At 36.6% G+C, this 26,648-nt stretch overlaps 1 protein-coding gene across 1 annotated transcript; it reads right to left on the reverse strand.

Moving 5' to 3' along the window:
* Positions 1 to 1,967: 1,967 nt before the first annotated feature.
* On the reverse strand, positions 1,968 to 26,165 carry IL13RA2 (interleukin 13 receptor subunit alpha 2). Its single transcript, XM_036271222.1, has 10 exons — positions 26,158 to 26,165; positions 24,455 to 24,581; positions 22,751 to 22,902; positions 21,349 to 21,502; positions 20,702 to 20,822; positions 10,373 to 10,557; positions 7,537 to 7,682; positions 6,017 to 6,161; positions 2,798 to 2,910; positions 1,968 to 2,039 (listed from the first exon to the last, which is right to left on the reverse strand). Exons 2-10 carry the CDS (start codon positions 24,546 to 24,548, stop codon positions 1,989 to 1,991), a joined length of 1,161 nt encoding a protein of 386 aa, XP_036127115.1. The 5' UTR covers positions 24,549 to 24,581; positions 26,158 to 26,165; the 3' UTR covers positions 1,968 to 1,988.
* Between the last annotated feature and the right edge of the window lie 483 nt (positions 26,166 to 26,648).

Below are 26,648 nucleotides of genomic sequence, written 5' to 3' on the forward strand. Positions count from 1 at the left end.
TAGCAGCCATGGATGGAAAACAATGTTTTTTCTCATTAACATTATAGCGACAAGATGTTATTCAAGGACCTGCTGTATATCAGTGCTTTTCTAATTGAATATACAAATAAATCACCTGGAAATATTATTAAAATGCTGATAGCTAATTGAGTAGGTCTGGGTTGGGGTCTGAGCTTCTGCATTTCTAATAGGCTCCCAGTTAATGCCCACTCTATAGGTGTGTGGACCAGAGTAAAACCACTCTGAATAATGTTAAACAGAAATTGGTCCAAATTAAACCTTGGTTCTTGATTGTAATCTATAGATCATTTATTATTTCTTAAATTTTAAAGCAACTGTCTACTGCTAAATTGCCACATTCTCTCCTAGAAGTCAATTGTTAATTCGCCTGAAATTTTTGATATACTTTAAAAAGTCTTCTTACTGATTTCACAGGCTTGTGCTTTTGGGTTTCTGAACTAAAAAAGTTAAAAAAATAAATTACATCATCAAAAAGTAGGAAATTTTGCCTGCCAACTAGTATAGGAAACTCCCAAATTTTTATTGTGTTGTTTGTGACATCTGAATTTTTAAAATATGATCTCTAGTCATTTCATTATTTTCAGCCTCGTAGACACTGCATTCCTCTCACTTCTTTCATTAAATGTGAAACATACTTTAAACTATGAATGTATTTAAATCTTCTTATTAATCCTCTCTATGGACTGTTTTTAAAGTCAAACAACCTTATTCATGGTGAACACTTTCATTTCAAGTGCAATTTTTAAATTTTTTTAATTATTATTTTTTTTAATTTTAGAGAGAGAGGAAGGGAGAGGGAGAGGGAGATAGAAACATCAATGAGAGAGAACATCAATTGGTTGTCTCCTGCACATCCCCACTGGGCATTTGGCCCACAACCTGGGCATGCGCCCTGACCAGGAATCAAACCAATGACCTCTTGGTGCATGGGTTGACGCTCAACTACTGAGCCACACCAACTGGGCAAGTGCAATTTTTTATTTTTAATTAGACTCTCATCATTCAACAATATCTCTATGGCTTAGTGCAAGTTGCAAAATATCATTGTTTTATTAATATAATAGGCATTTAGATAGGCATGAGCAGAGTAGGAAAGATGGGCCAGGTACAGAGGGTCACCAGGGTGAAGAGCACTGCATGCCTAGCGATGGATAAAATTACAAGCCCTTGTATAACCACTCTCTGAATCATTAACCCCTGGCAATGACATCTAAGCTTCAGTTGTGTTTCAGCTCCATGCCCAGAAAAGCAGCAAAACCAAGTGGAGTTATGCTGTGGTTGACATCAGGACCAGCTGCAATGACTAATGACCCCCTCCCCTGGTGCTATCAATCAGTGGAGAGCAGGACCTTGAGGAGGCATGCCTGGAAAGCTAATGAATAGTCTATTGAGATCCTCCCCTGAGACCTCAGATAAAAGCCCATGGGATGGAGGACCCAGTATAGTTCTCTGTATGAAGTACACTCATGCCTTTTCCCACTCCAGCCTTTCCCAGGGCACAGACTCTCGCTCTCTCTTTTCTGGAGCATGCCTATGCCTCTCCTTTCTTTCATCCCTCTTTCTTCTAAGCTCTAAAGGCCCTTCTACTACTTCTGTGATGTTCTAAATAAATTTTCTCTTATAATTTGAGTCTTGGCTCTGAATTCTTCTTTTAGAACTCAAGAACTGAAGTGGTTGAACTGAGGTTAACACCTGGTGCCATTTTTCTTTGCTAACAATTAACACATCACTGAATAGAATTGGACCCATCTCTTGACTTCTGTATGTGCAGCACTCTCACAGTAGATTAATAAGAAAAAACCTTGTGACTAGAATCTAGAAAATTTACTACTAGTTGAGAATTTGAATACTCTAGACCTCTTAAATACAACAACGCTTTCAAAATCAGATTTATTCAGCATTTGGAGAAAAAATTCAGTTCTGTAAGACTTATAGTTAACATTTGGCCATAAGACAAAATTATTGAGTTAACAGAGTGTCTCTTGATGAGAGAAGACTTCTTTTTTTGTATGAAAAACCTGAAATTTGAAAAAGAGCTTATCAACAAATAATCATTAATAAAACAAATGAATTGACTTAATAACTCACAGGAATAGGCAAAAAAGAAAAAAACATTCAGCAGAGAAATAAAGGAAAACATTTCATACACATTTACAATTCTCTTTATCTATAAAAGACTTGACATTAAGATATTTTCCTCCAAGTCACAATTCTTCCTGCAAGCCCACCAACCAATAGTGATCCCTCCCTCTTCTGAAATCTATTATCTGTAAACCTCAAACTGCAATCATCTAAAATCAGCTCATAATGCAGTTTATATTTTTTGTATGAATTATATCTCCCTCAAGTAGAGCATGAGCACCTGAAGGGTAGGCACCATAGTTCTGAATTTTTGTGATCCTTTGCCTATGGCACACTAGTAATATAGTTCAGAGTATGTCCATTTTAAGTCACTCTATCCTTTCTCCCGATCCAGCTTCTCTCCTGTAACTCTTTCCTTATATTTTTCCGTAATCTAAAGGCAAATAGTGTTTCATGTTCTAAAGCATTATTCTTTTGTTTCAGAAAAAGTAACTCCATGCCAAAATGCAGCTTTTTAGGATTAATTTTTAAATTGCTGTATTTTCTTAAGATATTACAATCCATACCACATCAGTTATACACCCACAGTATGCAGGCAAGATTATATAATGTAGGTCCATCAGTCCTAAATGAAGAACTTCTTTTTTTTTAATTTACTGTCCCAGAGTGAGCATTAAAATGTTATACAACTTACCATTTTCAGTAAAGCTTTTTGCTTCATCATGAGCAGACAAGTTATTAACAAAACAAAAAATAAGACAAAAGAAAATGTTATCAAGAAAAATAAGATTTCCTTTTGTATGCCACCTAGGTGAAAAAAATCACAAAAAAAGGGGAAGAATTAGATGTTTACAATTATTTTTGAAACTGAATTCTTTTATAAATAATCTGGTAAATGGTGAAGACTTGAGTTTTAACTTGGAAACTACTGCCACCTTTGTCACTGCATAAATATCATAGTTATGTTAGAGTATAGCATTCCTTTAATCCGTGCCCTTTTTTATATAGAACAACTACCTTACTAAAGTATGACATCTCTTCAATTTCCTTAGAAAAATAACTACCCCAAGCCCAATTCTTATTTTCTAATACGATTTTGTTTAAAAATTGACCTTGTGAAATTTTCATAGGAACAAAATGATAAAGCATTAGCCAAGTGATAAGATAAACATATCTTGTATTTTTCTTAACTCTCAGTAAGTCAAATGTTAATATCATATATTGCTGCAGTGAGCAAGAGCTGGTCTGCAATATAAGTTCACGTGTGAATAATGTATCTAGTTTTTAACAGTCATGATTTGAAAACTGTCTCACATTTCAGTGACTATAGAGATAAGTGTTTTTTCTTTTAATGATGAACTTGTAATGGTTCTTCTGCATAACAAGAATTGAGTAATCACTAGACAGACTTAAAAGTAGACAAAGCTTGTCCTTCCTAGTCTCTCTCACTTGTTTTAAAGTGGCACTACAGAGCATCTTAAATTCCATACCACACTTAAACCTATTCTCAACCCCACCTTTTTCTTTGTCCTATTCACTTAGGATCTTATTTTCTACTAAATTAAATTCATATGGTCAGTCCAGTTAAGATTTGCAAGGGTATAATCCAAAGAAATGACTAATAATGTAGGTTTTTAGTATGCAAAAACAGTGAGAAAGCAGGCTTATTTCCTGAGGTTCCAGTTGCTTTCTCTCTACATAAAATCTATCCTGAAGAAGATATATTTTTATTTCAAAAAAGTTGTCCTATTTTTCTATAGCTTGAATAATCCAATATAAAATAGCCTAAAGAACTAAGACCGCATGCATCTCAGAAAATTCTTTGTTCCTAACCTCAAAGTTATTAAGAATTTATCAAGATATACCCATCAGGGAAAATGAAATCTCAGTCATCAATATCATGATTAAGACTATCTGTAAAATATTTTTTAAATGTATATTTTGAGGATGTGGCTAAAAACTCACCATAAACTATGCATTGACAAATGATAAGATATTTAGGACATGACTTTCTCAATGTTAGATTTCTTACAGCAGTGACAAAATAGAACCAGGAAGTGTTAATTGTGATTTCATATTATCTCTTGCTTAACTGAGTTCTCCCTCTCATTGACTATTTTTTTTCTCCATAGCCCTTAAGTGATTATATGATGTATTTGGCTGCTTTGTTTGTTGCTTATCTCTACTCAACTTGAGAATAAAATATAAATTTGTGAGGACAGGGATTTTTTTTTACTGCTGTATCTCTCATGCCTGAAAAGTGTGACACAGTCGGTGCTTAACAGATATTTGATAAGTGAATGAGAACAGTGATACCTCTATACTAATAGAGAGATAGTCAAACAGTGGTTCTAATATAATGACATGACATGAAAGGAGATGAATAATGGATAGAAATGCCAATATCTGTCTATATCTTAATCTGTATATGTATTTACATACCTATATACCTGAACGAGCAATGCTAAGTTAACTTCAATTTCAAACAATTATTACTCATTTGTATTGATAAAGCTATTATACTATGAAGCACAATAATATTTTTTCTCATTCTCAAGGCTTTTTAGTTTATATTGCTATTTCAATATGTATTTCATCATGTCACTTTAAATCAGTGTTGGAAGTGACTGGGATATGCATTTTACTAATAATGACATATTGATTAGAAAAATATTAATTAGGCACAGTACTAGTCACTCGAAAACAAGTATATACTGATGTATTCTTGCTTTAAGATTTCTGTTCTCTTAAAAATTGAAAGCATAGGAACATATTGTTAATATAGGCTCCCCCAAAGGGAACTAGCATGTTCTCTCTTTTTTTTTTTTATCCTCACCCGAGGACATTTTTCCATTTTTTGTTCAGGTAGAGTGGGAGGGAGAGAGAGGAACAGAGAGAGAGAGAGAAACATCGATGTGAAGGGACACATCGAGTGGTTGCCACCTGCACAACCGACCAGGGCCGGGGACAAACTGCAACCGAGGTACGTGCCCTTAGCGGGAACCGAACTCGGGTCTCTCAGGACCGCAGACCGACGCTCTAACCGCTGAGCCAAACTGGCCAGGGCCTAGCATGTTCTCTTTAGTGAGAGTCAGAAAAACTAGAATGTTGATAAAAGAACTATAACAAGGTTCTTAATTAAACTAGTTTAAACTGAGCTCTGGCCAGTTTGGCTCAGCAGTTAGAGAGTCAGCCCTCAGATAGAAGGGTTACCAGTTCAATTCCCGGTCAAGGGCACATAACGTGGGTTGCAGGTTTGAATACCGGCCTCGGTCAGGGTCATGTAGGAAACACCCAATCAAAGTGTCTCTCTCAGATCAATGTTTCTCTCTCTCTCTCTCTCTCTCTCTCTCTCTCTCTCTCTCTCTCTCTCTCCCTCTTCCCCTCCCTCCCTTCCATTCTATCTAAAATTCAATGGAGCCCTGGTTGGTTTGGCTCAGGGGTTAGAGCTTCGGTCCGCAGACCAATGAGACCCAGGTTTGACTTCAGCCAAGAACACATACCTTGGTTGCAGTTCGTCCCTGGCCCTGGTCAGGGTCACGAGACAATAGATGTGTCTCTTTCGCATCAGTGTTTTTCTCTCTCTGTCTCTCTCTCTCCCTTTCTCCCTCCCTTCTCATCTGCCTAAAGATAAATGGAAAAATATTCTTGGTTGAGGATTTAAAAAAAATCAATGGAAAAATATTGTCGGGTGAGGATTAACAAAATAACAATAATGACAATAATAATAATAAACTGAATATTAGATTTTCCATAAATCTATATTTGATTGAGGTGCTTACTAATGTATCTTCTCTGATTATAGACTATATAAAAGAGCCTTTTGATTTCCATAATTACAAAATACACTGAAAGAAAATTAATTTTTCTAGCAAATAGCTCATTATTTAGTTGCTGTTCTTTTATCTCGTACCTCTCCAGCATTGTATATCACTCCATTCACTCCAAATTCCATCATCTGAGCAATAAATATTCATTCTGCTTCTCACTAAAAAGCATAATTGTTGGCTTTTATTTGATTTTCTTGTGACATATATTTCATTTTCAAATGTTGTAGTCTGAAAGCCAAGGAAAAAATAAGAAGTCATTATTTAATCTAATTGCAGCTAGACTGATCCCATTTGTTTCACCACTTTCAAAGTGGATTTTGTTACATAAAATATATGCATCAAATGACTAGAAATGTATATGTCAAAAACCTACCAGTGATTATCTCTCTGTAAGGTGAGTTACTTTTTTCATGTTTTCTTTCCTTCCTTATCTATATTTTTAAATATTTCTATAGTAATAATGTATCACATTCAATAAAGGGCATGTGTGATAGAAAAAAATTGCTAGGTAGCTTTGGTGTTTAAGACATCCAGTATTTGGATTATTGTCAAATTTCTCAGATTCCATAAACTGGAAAATGCTACATACACTGAATTAGAAAAAGACAACCATCATGTGAATGTTGTTTCTATGGAAACTATAAAATTCATATACAGGAAGCTTTTTCCCCCCTTATTCTTATTTTGGTTAACCACCATAAGACCTGTGTAGCAGAGCTCAGGGCTTGGCATGAAACTACCCTTTCAGATATGAGAACACACAAAGCTGGATGATCTCAAAGGAAAAAAAAATATTGAAGAGATTACTTCAATTTTACATTTTAAAGAGCTGGAGAGTGTTTCTCATCCAAAATGACAGCTTTTCTTCTGTTGTAACTTTTCTCTGGTTAGAGTGGACTAGGAATAAGATCTGGATTTTAATTCTAGCTGTATAATTTGTAAATCAATTCACTTCCTTGGGATGTGTACATTAATTCAACTCCTGCCTTTCTCGTGTTTATGAAATAAATTGATTAGAACTAATGTCTCACCTACTTATCTCTATCATCCTCCAACTTGGAAATCAATTAATAAAATTAACATATAACACTATGAGGCTAAAAGCAACTTCACCACATTGTTGGTGCTAGAGGATCAGTCTACTTGCCTACTTCCCCAGTTAGTTCTTCTTCCTTGCTACAAGCAATTCTCAGGAAGCCTGGCCAGACTCTAATTTTGACCTGATGACTGTTCTTCAAGAAGAGGTTTTTATATTTGTGTTTTTCATTTTATTCTTTTTTTTTTTTTTTTTAACCTGAGATCTCTTTATAATTCTTCTTATGCATGTACTTGGTAACTTTAATTTATTGATACATTATTGAAAATAAGTGACTGGATTATCTTTATTGTCCTTCATAGCTTTAAAATTGGTATGACTGATTATACCTTTAGACAGCAAAAGCCTTTTTTTGTCCACTAGATGACTTGATATTTTTGGAAATTAAACTAAGATACATGTCATGTTCTATTAATCATGTGGATATAAATTGATTTGTTCTCATGTTTGCTATTTTATTTAAAAGACTATATATGTGATTTTCCCAAATAAATTTAATGTTCATACCACCCAGGTAGTATTATCTTCTGTAAACTTAATTTCATAAATGAAACACTTTGCTGGAATGGGTCCTTTAGGTATGTTCCATTCCAGGTTAATTTCCTCTGAATTCTTCACAGTAATACTAAGATAGTCTGGTGGCAAAGGTTTAACTGAAAAATAAAAAGAAAACCATTTCAACATGGAGGTTACTGAAATTTAGCAGTAGACCTTATCAAAAGCAAAGGAGCCCTGGCTGGTGTGGTTCAGTTGATTGAGCATCATTCCATGCACCTAGAGGTCTCTGGTTTAATTCCCAGTTGAGGCACATGACTAGGTTGCAGGCTTGGCCCCCAGTAGGGAGCTTGCAGGAGGCAGCTGATCAGTGTTTCTCCCTCATTGATGTTCTTATCTCACTTTCTCTTTCTCTCTGTTTAAAATCAATAAGAGTCTATTTTTTAAAAAAGAGCAAAGGAAACGTGTAAGTGGTGGGGTCTTCTCCCTGTCCCCACTTGTTGCCTGGGGATGTGGTTTTCTTAAGACATCACAAGAAAAATAATTTTCTGAGACTCACACAGGATAATGAATAGCGTTCATTTGGGTGGGGTTAAATCCCTGAGTTTCCAAGGTTCCATTTCCCTCCATCCTGCCAAGGAAAAAGTCCAGTTGTGCCTTTAGCAGGGCTAGGATTAAAGCCGATGCCCAAAGTTTCTGTTCCATATTTTCATAGTCTAAACCAGCATCAGGCTAGGTTAGTTTGTATTCCAAGCTGCAGTCCATCAGTTCATTGCATGTGGGGTTCACAAGGCCACATGTCTATGAATGGAAATGGGCAGGAACAAAACCAAAGGAGCAAGAGAGTCGAGGGTGCCAAAAGCACCAAGAGTCAAGAACATGAACTCCTTTGCCTTGGGATTATTATCTCCAGATTTTCGTGGGGTTGTATTTGCTCCACCCCCTCTAGTCAGTGATCTCTGTTCCCAGGTTTGACTGGCAGAAAGCACCTTCCCTACATCACTCTGACTCACTGAGCATTTGCTCATCTCCCTCTTTCCCCAGTGTTCTGCAGGAAATGGGCTGGTGGGTTCCCTGGGGATTGTAAAATTGCAGCTCCCTAGTTAAGCTGCCCAGATGGCCATGCTTATAATGTCTGGCCTTCCTTTTGCTTCTTCTTATTATTAATAACTAGCTAATTATAATTATATCAAACCTAGTAACCTAAGCCTCCAGGATAAATCAGTTGGCTCAAAACTATTTTCTAGCCTGGCAGGTGTGGCTCAGTGTCTGAGTGTCAGCCCATGCACCAAGAGGTCACCAGTTTGATTACTGGTCAAGGCACATGCCCAGGTTGTGAGCCAAATCCCCAGTGGGGGGCATGCAGGATGCAGCCAATCCATGTTTCTATCTCTCTATTCCTCTCCCTTACTCTCTCTCTAAAAATAAATAAAGAAAAAAAAATTTTATAATGTGATTTAAAGTCAAAGTTGATTGCCAACCAAGTTTGGGTTATTAACAAACATAGCTATTTTGGAAACTAATTTTTGGTGAGTGACATATTGACTAATATTAGAGTTTAAGAGAAAAGTTGGAAGATCCAAATCATTACAGTTATTTTTTCCATTTTGTAGTGAAGGGAAATAGAATAGATCACACTAAAATGTGCCTCCTTCACCATGTGGATTATTTTGAGCTGAAGACAAACAAGGTCCAAAAGACTCAGGAAGAGTTTTCCTTCTTTTCTTTTTTTTTTTTTAACCTCCCCTTAACTGACTAAAATAATTTAAATAGAGGGCCTTGTCCAAGAAGAGAGCTATCACCAGAGATAATTACCAAGAGAATGGGTCATGTGTGCTGAGCTGGGGGGAGCAGGCAGGGATTATGTCTTCAAAGTCTTCTCTGTATCCATTGTCTCTGCATGGCAATGTAAACATTTGTGTACCAAACTTTTACTCTTTCCATCTTCCTGTGAATTGTCTTCCTTCCTTTTGAAGCTCCAGACCCCTATCCCCTTCTCCTCAGCTCAGGTTGGCACATAAGCCTCCATTGACTCATTGTCTTTTGGTCCCTCATACATATGTAATTAAATTTGTTTTTCTCCTATTGCTCTGTCTTATGTCAATTTACTTATTAAACCAATCAATAGAACCTAGAAGGGTAGAAGAAAAGTTTTTATCCCCTATAGTAGCATTAGAAACAACTAATACAACCATAGAAACAACTAATGCAACCATAGCTATCTTATTTAGAGCTTATGATGTATCAGGCACTAAACCAGGGATGTTATATCACAAATTCAGTCATATCTCACAATAAATCTATGAGGTGGTCTTTTATCATCCTTATTTTACTGGTGAGGAAATTGAAACACATGTTAAAAGTAACTTGCCCAAAGACATACACCTAGAAAGTGGTAAATCCAAGATTCAACCCCACGTGTGGCTGACTCTAGAACCTGCCATTGTTGTAACTGTTAGAACTAAGAATCCAGACTCAGAAAATATCCAACCATTTGTTTACTGAGGCCTGAGAGTAAGTGATTTTATAATTACTCCATCACTAAAACTAGACAATAATACTGTGTAGTAGACCAACACATTGAAGCTGGAAAATAGATTGTGAGTTCCAAATGAAAATGACATTTTACCCTTCATTCAATTACTTATCTTCCATACTTTTATATTTAGTAGGAGTTTCCTTGTATGCTCTGCTGGCCCTCATTTTTCCATCTTTGCATTTCAGTCTCTCTCTCTCTCTCTCTCTCTCTCTCTCTCTCTCCCTCTCTCCCTCTCTCTCTCTCTATCTTTTCCATGTGGTTGTAAATGGCCTAAACTAGAAACATTTTGAAGGTGTTTGTTTACCTCACCTATATTTTGAAGCTGAAAAATAAAATAGCTGGGTCTGATAAGCTGGGATTTTGATGATCCATTAACACAGATGTAGAAATCTTTATAGTCCGGTGACTCCAAATACAGAAACCTGCATCCAATATTTTTTCCATTAACCTTAATGTAATCAGCACACTGTAATGCATGGGCCAAGCCCTCATACCTGTAAAGAGAAGTTTTGTAAGAGTTGTTTTACCGATATCTTCTGGTATTACGGTGACCAATTTTCAATTGTCTTGAGATACTAAGTGAATTAAAAATCAATTAATAATATGAAATATTTATTGTGTACCAACTATGTGCCAAATCCTACGATTAGTGCTAAGGATACCACAGTAAGGAAAGCATACACAGTCCATGATTTCATGGAGCTTACAGTCTGATGGGAACCTTTACAAAATTTCAAAGATAACACAAGTATATGTTGACTCACCAACAGAATTTATGAATCAAAGAATAAGATTCCTATTAAGAAAACCAGGGATTTGTACAATTCTGGATGATAATATCAATTTAAAACAGACAACATTGATTCAACACTTGTTTAACTTACAAAATAATCAGCACGATAAGTCTAGTAACCATCTGTTACCATGCAAAGTTATTAAAATCATTTACCATATTTCCTGTACTGTACACTACATTTCTGTGGCTTATTTCTTTTAAAATTGGAAGTCTATATGTCTTTTCCCTTCACTTTTTTAACCCATTGCCCCAAACTACTCTCTTCTGGTAGCCCTCATGTACTATTGGTGAGATTATAAATTGATGCAGCCACTATTGAAAACATCATGCAGTTTCAGCAAAACATTAAAATTAGAACTATCATATGACTCAAAAATTTGCACTTCTGCATATTTATACAAAGAAACATGAAAACATTAACTTGAAAAGAATTATACTTCCTATATTTTTTTTGTTAATTAATTAATTTATTTTTGTTACAGATGTTTCTCCTTTTTCCCCCAATGATTGCCCCCTGCCCTCCCTCCCTGCCCTGTCCCCAGCTTTGTTGTCCATGTCCATTGTTCACGAATATATGCATATAAGTTCCATGGTTTATCTCTCCCCCACAACCCCCTCTTCTGGGAATTGTCAGTCTGTACCCCACTTCCACGACTCTGGGACTACCCTGTTCCTGAGACTGTTATGTTAATTATATTCCAGAAATAAGAGATATCATATGATACTTGTATTTCTCTGCTTCATTTGTTTCACTTAGGATAACACATTCCAGTTCCCTCTATGTCGTCTCAAAGGATAAGAGATCTTTCTTACAGCTGCACAGTACTCCATTGTGTATACGTACCATGGCTTTATTATCCATTCGTCAACTGATGGATACTTGGGCTGTTTCCAGATCTTAGCTATTGTAAATAGTGCTGCTACAAACATGGGGGTACATATAGTCTTTCTGATTGGTGTTTCAGGTTTCTTATAGTATATTGCTAGAAGTGGGATCACTGGGTCAAATGGAAGTTCAATTTTTAGTTTTTTGAGGTAACATCATAGTGTTTTACATAGTGGCTGCACCAGTCTGCATTCCCACCAGCAGTGTACTAGAGTCCCCTTTTCTCCACACCCTCGCCAACACTTGTTGTTTGATGATTTGTTGATGGCGGCCATTCTGATAGGTGAGAGGTGATACCTCATTGTTTTAATTTGCATCTCTCTGTTGGTTAGTGATGTTGAGCATTTCTTCATATGTCTCTTGGCCATTTGTATGTCCTGTTTGGAGAGGTGTCTACTTAGCTCCTCTGCCAATTTTTTAATTTGATTTTTTGTTTTCTTTTTGTTGAGTTGTATGAGCACTCTATCTATATTGGAAATTAACCCCTTATCTGATATATCATTGGCAATTATGCTCTCACAGTGGGTTGCCTTTCCATTTTGCTGTGCAGAAGCTTTTTACTTTGACATAGATCCATGTGTTCATTTTCTTCTTTGTTTCTGTTGCCTTAGGTCATGTATCATTGAAAATTCTGCTGCGTATGATGTCTGAAATTTTGTTGCTTGCATTTTCTTCTAGGAATTTTATGGATTCATGAGACATATTTAAGTCTTTTATCCATTTTGAGTTTATTCTTGTGTAGGGTGTAAGTTAATGGTCTAGTTTCATTTTTTTGCATGTAGCTTTCCAATTATCTCAACACCATTTATTAAAGAGGCTGTCTTTACTCCACTGTATGCTCTTGCCACTTTTATCAAATATGAATTGAGCATATTGCCTTGGGTCCATTTCTGGGTTCTTTGTTCTGTTCCTCTGGTCTATATGCCTGTTCTTGTCCCAATACCAGGCTGTTTTGATTACAGTGGTTTTGTAGTATAACCTGAAATCTGGTAATGTGTTCCCTCCAACTTTGGTCTTCTTTTTCAAGATTTCTGTGGCTATTCAAGGTCTTTTTTTGGTTCCACATAAACTTTTGAAGTATTTGTTCTAGTTCTGTGAAGTATGTCGTTGGTACTTTGATGGGGATTGCATTGAATCTACAGATTGTTTTGGGTAGTATGGACATTTTAATGATGTTAATTCTTCCAGTCCATGAACAAGGTATGTGCTTCCACTTTTTTATATCTTCTTCTCTTTCATTTTTCAATGACCTGTAGTTTTCTGTGAATAGGTCCTTTATTTCTTTGGTTAAATTTATTCCTAAGTTTCTTAATTTTTTTGCTGTTATGGTAAATGGGATTGTTTTTTTAGTTTCTCTTTCTATGACTTCGTCACTTGTGTATAAGAATGCTATCGATTTTTTGACATTAATTTTGTAATCTGATACTTTGCCAAATTCATTAATTAAGTCTAGTAAATTTTTGATGGAGTCTTTGGGGTTTTCTACATAAAGTACATGTCATCTGCGAATAATGACAGTTTCACTTCCTCCTTTCCAATTTGGATCCCTTTTATTTTTTCTTCCTGTCTGATTGCTGTGGCTAAGACTTCCAGTACTATGTTAAATAAGAGTGGCAAAAGTGAGCACCCTGGCCTTTTTCCTGTTCTTAAGGGAAATGTTTTCAATTTTTGCCCGTTGAGTATGATATTGGCAGTATGTCTTTCATATATGGCCCTTGTTATGTTGAGATTTGATCCCTCTATTCCCAGATTGCTGAGCATTTTTTATCAAAAATGGGTGCTAGATATTATAGCATGCTTTTTCAGCATGTATTGATATAATAATATAATTTTTATCTTTCATTTTGTTTATGTGGTGTATCACATTTATTGATTAGCGAATACTGTACCAGCCTTGCATAACTGAGATGAATCCCACTTGGTCATGGTGAATAATTTTTTTTGATGTATTGCTGGATTTGATTTGCTAGTATTTTGTTCAGGATTTTGGTATCTATGTTCATCAGGGATATTGGTCTGTAGTTTTCTTTCTTAGTAGTGTCTTTTTCTGGTTTTCGAATTAGAATTATGCTGGCTTCACAGAACGAGCTTGGAGTCTTCCTTCTTCTTGAATTTTTTGAAATAGTTTGAGAAGAATGGTATTAGTTCTTCTTTGAATGTTCGATAAAATTCCCCTGTAAAGCTGTCCAGGCCTGGACTTTTGTTTGCTGGGAGAGTCTTGATTAGATCTTCGTTTTCTTTTGTTTTTGTTGGTCTGTTCAAGTTTTCTATCTCTTCCCGTTCAGTTTTGGGAGACGACGTGTTTCTAGGAATTTGACCATTTCGATTAGATTGTCAAATTTGTTGCCATATAATTGTTCATAATATTTGTTAACAATCCTCTGTATTTCTGTGGTGTCAGTTATTATTTCTCCTCTTTCATTTCTGACTTTGTGTATTTAGGTTTTCTCTCTTTGTTTCTTGGTGAGTCTAGCTAAGGGTCCATCAATCTTGTTTATATTTTCAAAGAACCAGCTCTTTGTTTCACTGATCCTTTGAATTGTTGTGTTTTTTTTTTTTTTTGGTCTCCATGTCATTTATTTCTGCTTTGATATTTACTATGTCCTTCCTTGTACTTGCTCTGTTTTTTTTTTTTTTTTTTTTTATTGCATTCTAGTTCTTTAAGTTGTGAGGTTAGATAGTCTATTAGAGATTTTTCTTGGTTCTTGAGGTAGGCCTGTAGTGCTAAGAACTTCCCTCTCAACTGCTTTTGCTCCATGCCATAGATTTTGTGTTGTTGTGTGTTCATTTTCATTGGTTTCCAGGAAGTTTTTAAATTCTTCCTTTATCTCTATGGTAACCCATTCATTGTTCAATAACATGCTATTTAGCCTCTATGTTTTCAAATGTCTTCGCATGTTCTTGTTGCAATTGATTTCTAGTTGCATGCCATTGTGATCTGAGAAGATCCTTGATATGATTTCACTCTTCTTGAACTCGTAGAGATTTAGTTTGTGCCTTCACATATGGTCTGCCTTTGAGACTGTCCCATGTGCACTTGAGAAGAATGTCAATTCTGAGGTTTTGGGGTGTAATTATTTGTAGATATCTATAAAATCCATTTGATCTAGCACTTCATTCAGAGCCTGTGTTTTCTTTTTAATTTTTTGTCTAGAAGATCTGTCCAGTGATGTCAGTGGGTGGTATTGAAGTCCCCTGCTATGACCGTATTGCTGTCGATTTCTCCTTTGAAGTCCTCCAAAAGATTTTTAAGAAATGTCGGTGTTCCTATAATGAGTGCATATATGCTTATCAATGTTACATCTTCCTGTTAGATAGATAGTCTCTAGTTAGGGCCTTCATTTCGAAATCTACTTTATCATATATGAGTATTGCTACCCCAGCATTTTTTGCTTTCCGTTTGCTTGGAAGATTTTCTTCCATCCCTTCACTTTCAAACTATGTGAGTCTTGTTGTAAGGTGGGTTTCTTGTAAACAACATATATGTGAGACTTGCTTTCTTATCCAGTCAGCTACTCTGTGTCTTTTATTGAAGCATTCAAACCATTCACATTTAAGGTGATAATTGATATGTACTTATTTATTGCCATTTTTGTTTAGTGTGGTTCTATTTTTCTTCCTATTTCTTCTACTAATTACAGCTGTCCTTTTAGCATATCTTGCCTGCTGGTTTGGTGTTAATATATTTCCTTAGCTTATTTTATCTGGAAAGCTCTTTATTTGACCTTCTATTTTAAATGATAGCCTTGCTGGATAGAGTGGTCTTGGATTCAGATATTTATTTTTCATGATCTTGATTACTTCATGCCACTCCCTCTGGCCTGTAGTGTTTCTGTGGAGAAGTCAGCTGAGAGCCTTATGGGGTTCCCTTTGTAGGTCACCTGTTGCTTATTTCTTGCTGCCTTTAGGATTCACTCTTTGTCTTTACTTTTTGGCATTTTAATTACTATGTGTCTTGGTGTGGGCCTGTTTGGGTTTCTGTTACTTGGGGCTCTTTGTGCTTCTTGAAATTAAATGCCTTGTTTCTTCACCAAGTTAGGAAAATTTTCTGTCACTATTTCTTCAAATATATTCTCTAACCCTTGCCCATTTTCTTCCTCTTCAGGGACTCCTATGATAGCAATATTATTACATTTCCAGTTGACCCACAGTTCTCTCAAGCTGTCTTCCTCTTTTTTGTTTTTTTCCTTTTCATTTTCTGTTTGGTTGATTTTTTTCTACCCTATCTTCTATTTCAGTGATCTGGTCCTCAGCTTCCTCTACTCTGCTGGTTAGTCCTTCCAATGTGTTCTTAATTTCTGCTCTCTCATTCCTTATTTCCACTTGGTTGGTTTTCAATGTTTCTATATCTTTACTCACGGTGCTGATGTCCTTATTCATGCTGTTGAGCTTCCTCAAGATCATGGCTCTGAACTCTCTCTGATAATTTGCTTAACTGCATTTCATTTATCTCATCTTCGATAGAGTTCTCTTGTTCTTTCATTTGGGATTTGTTTCTTTGTGTCACCATTTTGGGTATCTCAGTGGGTTTTGGAGCCTCCCAAATTTTTCCTGTGGGTGTTGGTGTTCTGCTGTTTGTGGCTCCCTCTATTGGGTTTGGATGAGCCTGTGTGGGTCCACTTTAAATACCACTGTCAATTCTTACTTTCCTATGTAGATTTGCAAGCCTAGGAGTGGTTCAGTTATCCTCTATCTTTTTCCTGGTGGCTAGTAGTCTGTTACTCAGTTCCTTGGAATGTAGCCCTTGTGTTCTGCGAGGATTTCCAGAGGGTGGGATAGCTGCTGGTTATTAATGAGCCTCAATTTGCATTTCTTTGCCTCACCTGGGAAATGCTGAATGTCCGAGTGGGGGGCTGCTGCTTTTCCCCAGAGCTCTGGGAATGAGCACACTGGCCACCGTCCTTTGTGGCCGCAACTCTGCCAAAACTCTGAGTGCCCTCCAAATCCCTGTTGTCCTCACAGAATTCCAGCCCAGTCTGCCCTCCCTCTGCCGTAGCCCCCAGGTTAGTGGATGTGGCTATTTTAGCGCTCCGTTCCAACTCTCTACACTGTTGTGCTGGCTTGGTGTTTATTCCCCAAGGGCACTGCTTGCAGCTAAGACTGCTGCTGTCCATGGGCTCCCAGCCCACCACTCTCTCACACCTCCACAGATCCTACCAGTGTCCCTGGTTATATGGTCCTGTCCTGCTGCTTTTCTGTTGCTTTTTTCCTGAGGATTTGTCTTTATTTTCATTGTAATTCCCATTTTTCCCTGGGAGATCCTCTGCATAGCTTCTATTTACTCCACCTTCATTTTTGCATCTTCTAAGCCAATCTTGTGAGTAGCTGGGTCTCACAGACTTTCCTGGTGCCCCTGCACCCTGCAGGTCCCACAGGTAACTGGATCATACAGTCCTTTTGGGGACCTGGCTCTATGCCTATGTTATGGGCTGCTGGGTCGCACAGGCCTCTCTGGTGCTTCAGCACCCCGCAGGTCCTGTGGGTCACTGGATGGCATAGTCCCTGCTGGGTCGCAAAGGCCTCTCTGGTGACCCCGCACCATGCAGTTCCCAAGGGCAGGCAGCTGGATCACACCAGTCTTTCTGGGGCTACAGCTTCCCACTGCTTTTGTGGGCTACTGGACTGTACAGGCCTCTGCAGAGCCCCAGGTCCCGCCGCTGTTGGCTGGGGAGTGCTGCTCAACTCCTGCTCAGCTTTTACTGTAGTTTTTGGGGATGGGTCTTAGCTGCTGGTCTGTGCTTCTCTTGGCTAGGGATGGATATCTGTTCCCCAGCCTCTGTTGCTGGGGGTATATCTAGACTCTGATCGGGCTGCTACTATGGGGGATGGTGCTGGGCACCGGGCTGTCTGTGGCTTCTGCGTCCAGCACCTTGGGAGCTCCACAACTGCGCACTGGTCTGTGTTGACATAGAGTGTCCACTGGTCCGATGGTGCCAGGTATGCTGGTGGGCTCAGGTTGCTGGGCCGTAGCCACTGCCACTGCCTCCTCCCAGGTAAGACCCTGGATCTTCCAAAACTGTAGGACCTTCCTGCAGCACAGGGAGAAGCGTTCTGAAAGGCTGCTTACTGAGGTAGCCGGCTGCTGCTGTCCACAGAACAGGAACCTTCTGCTCTGCGGCTCTGCACTGCTCAGGTTTGGTTGTCCACCTTCACATCCACTCACACTCTCTCACACACTCGCTCACTCTCACACATTCACCTTCCCTCTGGTCCTGCTTGCCGCCATCTTCGTTCTATGCTCCCTATATTCATTAAAGCATTATTTACAATAAACAAGATGTGGAAGCAACCTAGGTATTCATTTATAGATGAATGGATAAAAATGTGATATATAATGCATGTATGCATAACCCATGGACACAGACAACAAAGCTGGGGATGGGGTGGAGGGAATGGGGAGGATGGTGTCAGTGGAAAAAAAACAGAGAAACATCTGTAACAAAAATAAATTAATAAAAAAAGAAAGAAAGAAAAAGATGCAATATATAAATATGTATAAATATTATGCAGCAATAAAAAGGAATAAAATGTCATTTGCAACAACACTTATGCTTAGTAATACTTCCTTTTTTATATTGTACAGGAAAACTTATTTGAAGAAAGCAGATTTACCAAATATTGTTATATTTAATAAAATAAATAAAAATTCTCTGAGAATATAATACACATCAAGAGATGAACCTTTGAAAAGCCAACGGGGTCGGGGGAAAAAAAAAGAGGAACTATTTGGCAAGTAAATATCTAATTTCTCAATTTCCTAGACAAGAAATGTTGCCATATCATTTAAAGTTAACCTCTTCCCAGTAATAAAACCAATGGGAATAAATGGGGAGTTCCCTACTGGCTTCGAAAGCAACAAAAGCCTGGTTTATTTTCCTAAAGAAATCTTGCAGTGAAAAATGTGACATTATCTATAAAAGCAGCCAAAATCCCCTTTGAAATAAAGCTGATGTAGAAGCTGATAAGATTCTGGAACAAATATCTGGATTCTACAGAATTTACTTTATGCCAATTTTTACTTTAGGCGAGGTTTGTAAAATTGTAGTCTCTTGGTTAGTTCACCTGACTAGAGACTTGAGTTCTGGGTTTGACTTTACATAAATTTGCTTTATGCCAGCAGGAAGCCTCGCTGTACCCTTATTTTTCATTCTCTATAATGTTAATATTTATCACTCACTACTTTACTAAGATGATGATAGAATTATGCTAAATATGAAATACAATATGAAAGAGGGCAAGGATTTTGTCTTATTCACATTTTTGTTCTTTATATGTAGAACAGAGCCTGGAATTTGATAATTGCTTAATATCTGTTGCTTTAATAAACAAAAAGTTAGACCTCAGAAACTGACAAATTCAATATCAGATGAAAAAACTGAGACTCCAAAAAGGAAATTGCTTACCCAAGACTCCTAAGTGAAATGATGTCAGAACAGGAATGAGAACCCTTCTCAGGATTGTTAATAACATATTTTATCACTTATTATTATAATTTTCTAAAGAAAAATGCCATGACAATTTGAGCCTGAAAATCACAAAGAGTAACATTTTGTCCTCTCTTGTTTTTTTTCTGTTATTTAATAAATGCATAATTTGTTTGATTCATTTAATAAATATTTAGTGGTACTCTACTATGGGCATAGCACAAAGATAGTCAAAAGAAATATAAGAAACAGTCCATGCCCACCAATCTCTTAAAAATTTAAGAGAGGAGACAAAGCATATATACATGTATATGACAAAAAGTTAAATGTCATCTGGACAATAAATAATAGTTCAGAGAAAACTGAACACAGGTTGATGTGATCAGTAAAGCGTTAAGGAAATTTAATACCAGATGGGCCTTGAGGGATGGAATACAGTTCGTAAAAGACAGAGCCAGAGGGCATTCCAGATAGCAATGCACACAAAAGCATAAAAGAGCATGACATGAGTGAGGAAAAAATGTAGAGATGGGTCTAAATGAAGTAGAACATTCACAGTGGTGAAAATAGAAGGTAACATTGGAAAGGCAGCAATACAGTGAGGCAGACTTGAATGGCAATTTAGATTTTATCCTGGAGGCAATGAGTAACCACTGGAGGTTTTTGAGCAAAAGAGTGGCATATAAATATTGCAGTATAGGAAGGGGAGAGATTGGAAGCAGAGAGACCATCATTTGGGAAACTATGGCAATCATCCAGGTATAGGATAAGGTGAGCCTAAAGTAGTGTTGTCACAGAAGAGACAGAAAATAAAGAACAGATATATGACTTTGCAAAGGAGTGTCAGGACATGATCAATGTTATCATGAAACAATTAAGGAATGAAGGAGATAGAAGATTCAAGATAACTGTAAGTTTCAAAGCCTCAGTAATAGTTATCAAAGGTAGGAAAGTCAGAAAAAGGTTCCAGTTTTAATAGACACTTGCTTTCTAAAAAGCAAGAATATAAAACATGTCAATTTGTTTAGGTTATAACTCCATCTATCTAAACAATACAAAACTTATTCTAGTACATTAATCGAATAATGCAATCTAGATTGCATTCCTTCTATCACCCATAAAGTGCCTTCCAAGAGCCACAGCCTAAACCTATTCATGCTCATTTAAAACCCCAAATAAGCCTGGCCAGTGTGACTCAATAGATTGAGCATCATCCCATGGACTGAGAGGTCCAGGTTCGATTCCTGGTCAGGGCACATGCCTGGTGGGGGTCATGAAGGAGGCAGCTGATCAATATTTATCTCTTACATTGATGTTTCTATCTCTCTCTCCCTTCCTCTCTCTCTAAAAATCAGTAAAAACATATTTTTAAAATATATAAATAAAATGAGACCCCAAATAATTGTAAACAACTTTATACAACATTGAAATATATAATGAATATAAGTAAGTGAAAATATAATTACTCATACTATGGTTTAATTTTAATAGATATTGTCCTAATATGGAATTCTTATTATAAAAGTACTTACCAATAAAACAAGTTGTAATTGGTATCAAAATGGACACCCATGCCAAGTTTCCAAGAGCAGAGTAAATATTGCCAGTTGTAATATATACAATTCATACCCCGAACTTTAGTTTCCAGATTTCCTAAGGAATGAATGAACTATGAATGTTTGAAAGGCACAGTGATGAATCATTTGGGAAATCACAGTACTTTTTTTATTTTTTTTCATTTCCTCTGAACTCTCCATTTCATTTAGCAAACAACATAGTCAGGAATACTTCAAAAGAAAGTTCTCGGAAATCACTGTATGCAAAATCAAAAACCCTTCAGGACTCATTTACTAGTGTGAGTACTAATATGAGCATATACACAAGTACTAAACTAATAATTCTAGAATGCTCTGAGAAGTTTAGCAAATGCTCACATGTATATTGATTAATATGACCCTAAAATTGAGAACTATATTAGCTGGATAGGATATAGGTTTTGCCAAATGTGTTTGCTAACTTAAAGAATTCAAAAAGGCCTGCTCCTAAGAATAATTCTATTTTGAGCCACACTCGCAACTGTACATGCAATCTCATATATAAGAGTTAAAGGATTTATTCCCTGTATGGATTGTGGATTTTTCTGACAATATTAAACATGAAAGGAGAGCTTTGTTTTAACCTTGAGGTGATGTCCAATAAGTAGCTTCTGACCATAAACTCTGAACTTCGGATCCATTTGTGCATTGCCCTTGCAGAAGTGTATGTATCTTTGCTTCAACTCCTTTGTTAAGATCAAACCCATCTTTGTAATGTAGATTCTTAGTAATGATGGTCTGTTTGATAAACAGATGAGATAATGTCAGGCTTAGAAACAGTGATGGCATCATGAACCACATTAATAAGGTTAATTAGTCATTAATACCCTGGACAGCCTCAATATCTAAGAAATTCCTCATGATTATCTATTACAATGTCTCAGTTATATTTCTGGCAGAACTCAATTCAGAATATTATATAATTTGATGAGGACATTTGAATCTTAATAGCTCATTGAAAAAAATTCTAGAAGAGAAAAAAGGCTCTGTGACAGGACTTGAACTATAACAAACTTGAAGTCAAGAGATAATTTTCATACGCTATATGCATATTACATGACAAACGATTTAACACCTTTCAAATGTCATATGAAGTCTTCAGAAATAATATAAATTTTGGAAGTAACTGGAAAAAGCAAGACAAACTGTGAGAGCCAAGAGGACTAAAATCATATATTATTTACCTTGTATTCCTGATACCTAGCAGAGTACCTGGCACCTAAAGTTGCTCAACAAATATTTAATTTGAATTGCCCCTTGAAACTACCTAGCTGAATTAGGAACGTGATGGAGTTCCTTGTACAATAGAAATCGTTGAATGAACATGCTTGTTGACTGTAAATAGTTAATACTTCAATTTACTATAATATATGCAACAAATCACCTTATTCTGTGGGGTGAGTACAAAGATAAATAAGGCTTGATTCCCACAGAGAAAAGACTCACAGTCTGGTAGCATATATATGACCCATATACAGGTATATAAGTAACTATAAAATATGGTAAAATGTATAAGTACTCTTCAAGTTCATAATCCATGGGACCAAGTATTTTTTTCTATACTCCCAGTGGTAGTCTTTTTGTTATTTTTCTTTACTTATTTTTGAGAGAGAGGAAGGGAATGGGAGAGAGATATAAAAACATTGATGAGAGGGAAGATCAATTGGCCGCCTCCTGCATGCCCCTGGGGATTGGGCCCACAACCTGGGCATGTGCCCTGATCGGGAATCAAACCCACGACTTCTTGGTGCACGGGTTGATGTTCAATCACTGAGTTACACCAGCCGGCATCCAGTGGAAGTCTTAATACTGGATGGGATGAAAATAGATGTGGCAGGAAGCACAGTTGAGAACAGCAGTCATGGTGGCTTGTTATATCTTAATAATAGCTATTGAGATACAGGAATTAGAGTGAATACTGACATCAGGAATCACAAGGAAACTCCTAATAATTGCTCCGATATCGCAAATAAATGCTTTACTTACCTTCCAGTTTTCACTATCAATGTTTCGGTATTTTAATTCATATTCTACTGTGCATTCCTTACAATTATCCAGAAACAGTGGAGGCTGCCATTGCAAATAGAGATAACCTAAATATCCAGGATCCACTATCTCGAAATCCTGAGGAGGATTAACTGAAATAAAATATAAATATTTTTACTTTTTTCCTGTATCTAATGACAAAGATGGCTAAATCTAGATTACTTCCATATGGCTATCAACTGATGAATGAATAAAAAGCAGTGGAACATCTATACAATGGATACATTCTACAATATGAAGAACTTTGAAAACATAAAGCTAAATGAAATAAGCCAGTACAAAAGACCACATATTGCATGATTCCATTTATATAAAATATCCAGAATAGGCAAATCCACTGAGACACAAAATAGATTAGTTGTTGCCAGGGGCTGGAGGGAGGGGAGAATGAGATGTGACTGCTGAATGGATATGGGGTTTCTTTTGGGGATGATGGAAATATTTTAGAATTTAATACTGGTGGCTGTCATACCACTTTGTGATTATACTGAAAAACACTGAACAATGCACTTTAAAGGGATGAGTTTTATGCTATGTAAATTATATCTCAATAGAGCAATTAAAAAATCTGGATCTATATACTTATCCTCTCTAAGAAATATCATATGCAAAATGTGACTTTAGCTAGGTACTAAATTTTCACAGAAACAAAGCTTTCAACATGGAGTTATGTCTGTGGTCATACAGATCATAATTTGGTCTAGAATGGAAACACTTTATTATGTAAATCTCTCTAATAGCAAGAACCAAACAGTAGTAATTCAGTGTTTACTGTATTTATATAACATCAAGGCACACAGAAAAAAGAATCAGAAAATATAAAATATAACTACTATGGCTAAGGGCCTTGTGAATTAAGGGAACAGGCAGATCTTGTTGGTCTAGTCTGATTAATTAAATCCTCTGGTAAACTAAAGTTCAGAGCTATACCTAAAGTATGGCAAACCAGGGCTACTCTTTGGAGTGATTCAAGAAGTGGCAAGCAGCTGAATAGAGAGACATCAGGAAACAGTCCCTTTTATTTTGAGGGAAGAGGCAGTAGAAGGCAATGGCTCACCCATCTGGTAACTTAAACAACAAATACAAACAAACATTCTATAAACTTTTCTACTAGCAAAACTAGTGGTACTATACTGCAACCCTCATGTTGTCTTTCTGCTGATAATTTCCTCTCATTTCTGCCCTGTTGTTCATTTTAGTACTTTATAACACTGAGGTAAGGGGGGAAGAATCCACAGAAAGAAATCGTGGCACAAATTGTAATTTGATGTGGGCCTCCCATGTACTAATAAAAAAGGTCTGCATTGTGGAAGAAATGACAATCTTGCTTAAACTTTTATGGTTAGAAACCTTTGTGAAATGCATTGTTCTAATTACCTTTAGTAATAAGAAGAGTTCATTAGACAATTATTTTTTTAATTTTGCTTTAAATCTCTGTATATATTTTTTTATTTAAATAATTGTCTTAAAAGTTAAGGATAGTAACCCTGATCAGGTGACTCAGTTAGTGGAACATACCTTTTGTGCATGGACTTCCTGAATGAATTCCAATAACGATCTATCTACTTGTCATGCATTTTCTTAGGGCAAGTTGAAAAGACAGTTAATATCCCTAATTTTAAAACTATGCCATTGTTGGTTTACCTTTTATCTCGGTGGTTGAAGACAAAGGAGAGCCAAATGCTGTGCAAATAAGAATGGCATATAGGCATCTGATATCCAAACGAATGAAAGCCATTTCTCTAAAATTTAATGCCTTGAAATTTCCACTCTAAGAAAAAAAAATACAACATTTTAACTTTATCTTACTTCAAATAACCAAATGACTAAATGTGATTGAAAATAATTTGGGAACTTTCTGCATGCCTTCCTACCAAGATTTGGGAAATTTGTGCCCCCCTGGACCATGAACAAAGAAAAATTCAACTTTGGAACCAATATATTTGGAAAAGGAGGATTCTAGGTTCATCCTTCTTATATAGGTAAAAACAAAGCAAAACAACAACAAAAAAATTGTATCCCTTCACCCACCCCCAAGTCCCACCTCCACACTTTTCTCTATATATTACAGCTGCAGCCAGGATGGAATGACTTATGCAGCCTTCAGCATGAAGACTGAGCTAGACCCACCCGAGTGTTCTTATTGGTTCACAGGGGGGAATTATTACATCATTAGTCTCCACAGCAGTCCTCTCCCTTAGCAACAAAGAAAACACACTAATACATACACTGTTGTTTGAAATAAAAAGTATTTGAAAGTTATCTGACAAGTAGAGTGCTTAGAGCCTACACCAAAGCCTCAGATAACTCAAAACTTTGTTCCATTTCTTCATAAATATTAAATCATCTTCTACTCTCATAGCTCTTTCACTGTTCTCTCTGTTTCCTGTATCAGTAAATGGCATCATCATCTTAGCTGCACAAACCAGAAAACTGGGAATCTTCCTCAACCTCTCCTTCTCCAACCTAGTCTCTCAATTACTATCACTTCCTAAACTGAGGATCTTTTCATCAAGGATCTCCTTATCTAGTCTTTCCTGCCTCCAAACCATTCTCCACATCGCATATAACAAGAATGACCTTTCTAAAGGGCAAATCTGAACTTATTAGCCCTTTCTTAAAACAGCACTTCACTGCCAGAGAATACAATTTACAGTCATCCCTCTCCATTTCGCTCTTGGACTTATGCTGTTTCAATCTATTGCGATTTGAAAAAACCACAATAGAGTGAAGCAGTGAAAGGAAAGTTGAAGCATGAAGTGGGGAGGAACCACTGTGTGTAAATAAAGAATCCTACTACGCAGAAATTCATTTATCGCGGTAGAGTCTGGAAATGTTAACTGCAATAAACGAGGGCCAACTCTAATCATCTTTTTATCCTTGAAGAATATTGGTTTTATGATCAAAATTAATGATTTATTTCTCCACATATCTATTCAATAAAAAGCACTCTCATAATGAGATATCACCTCACACCTGTCAGAATGGCTATCATCAATAAATAAAAAAAACAAGTGTTGGTGAGGATGTTGAGAAAAGGGAACCCTTGTGCACTGTTTTGGGAATACAAATTGGTGCAGCCACTGTGGAAAGAAGCATGGAGTTAACTCAAAAAATTAAAAATGGAACTGCATTATGACCCAGTGATTCCACTTCTGGGGATATACCTGAAGAAACCCAAAACATTAATTTGAAAGAATATATGCACCCTTATGTTCATTGCAGCGTTATTTATAATAGCCATGATTTGACACCCAAATACCCACCAGTGGATGAATGGATAAAAAAATTGTGGTACATTTACACAATGGAATACTACCCAGCCATAAAAAAGAAGGGACTCTTACCTTTTGTGACAGCGTGGATGGACCTGCAGAGTATTATGTTAAGTGAAATAAGTCAGTCATAGAAAGACACGTACCATATGATTTCACTTATATGTGGAACCTAATGAACAAAATAAACTAACAAAGGAGAAACAGACTCATAGACACAGGGACAGACTGACAGCTGTTAGAGGGGAGGAGGCTTCGGGGGATAGCTGAAAAAGGTTAAGGGATTAAGAAAAAACAAAAATCTCATACACAGACAACTGTATGGTGATTACTAGTGGGAAAAGGAATAGGGGGAGGTAGAAGGGGATAAAGGGGGGATAAATGACTTGGGGTGGCGAAACAGAACAAAATATAAAGATGATGTATTATAGAATTGTACACATGAAACCTGTATACTTTTACTAATTAATGTCACCCCAATAAACTTGTTTAAAAAGTGAAATAAATTTTAAAAATACTCTCCTTTCAAAGAAAAATCACTACTCACTCTGAGTTCTAAAGTT

The sequence above is a fragment of the Molossus molossus genome, unplaced genomic scaffold, assembly GCF_014108415.1.
Source record: "Molossus molossus isolate mMolMol1 unplaced genomic scaffold, mMolMol1.p scaffold_m16_p_2, whole genome shotgun sequence".
In the NCBI taxonomy this organism is placed as follows: Eukaryota; Metazoa; Chordata; class Mammalia; order Chiroptera; family Molossidae; genus Molossus; species Molossus molossus.

Bases quoted from the DNA above. Each gene is read 5' to 3' on its own strand.
- IL13RA2 (XM_036271222.1), bottom strand. From the start codon at position 24,548: ATGGCTTTCATTCGTTTGGATATCAGATGCCTATATGCCATTCTTATT. The intron at 21,503-22,750 runs GTAAGTAAAGCA...TTTATCAAACAG, and splicing joins TTGATAGTGAAAACTGGAAG to ACCATCATTACTAAGAATCT. The intron at 6,162-7,536 runs GTATGAACATTA...CTTGGCTTTCAG, and splicing joins AAGATAATACTACCTGGGTG to ACTACAACATTTGAAAATGA.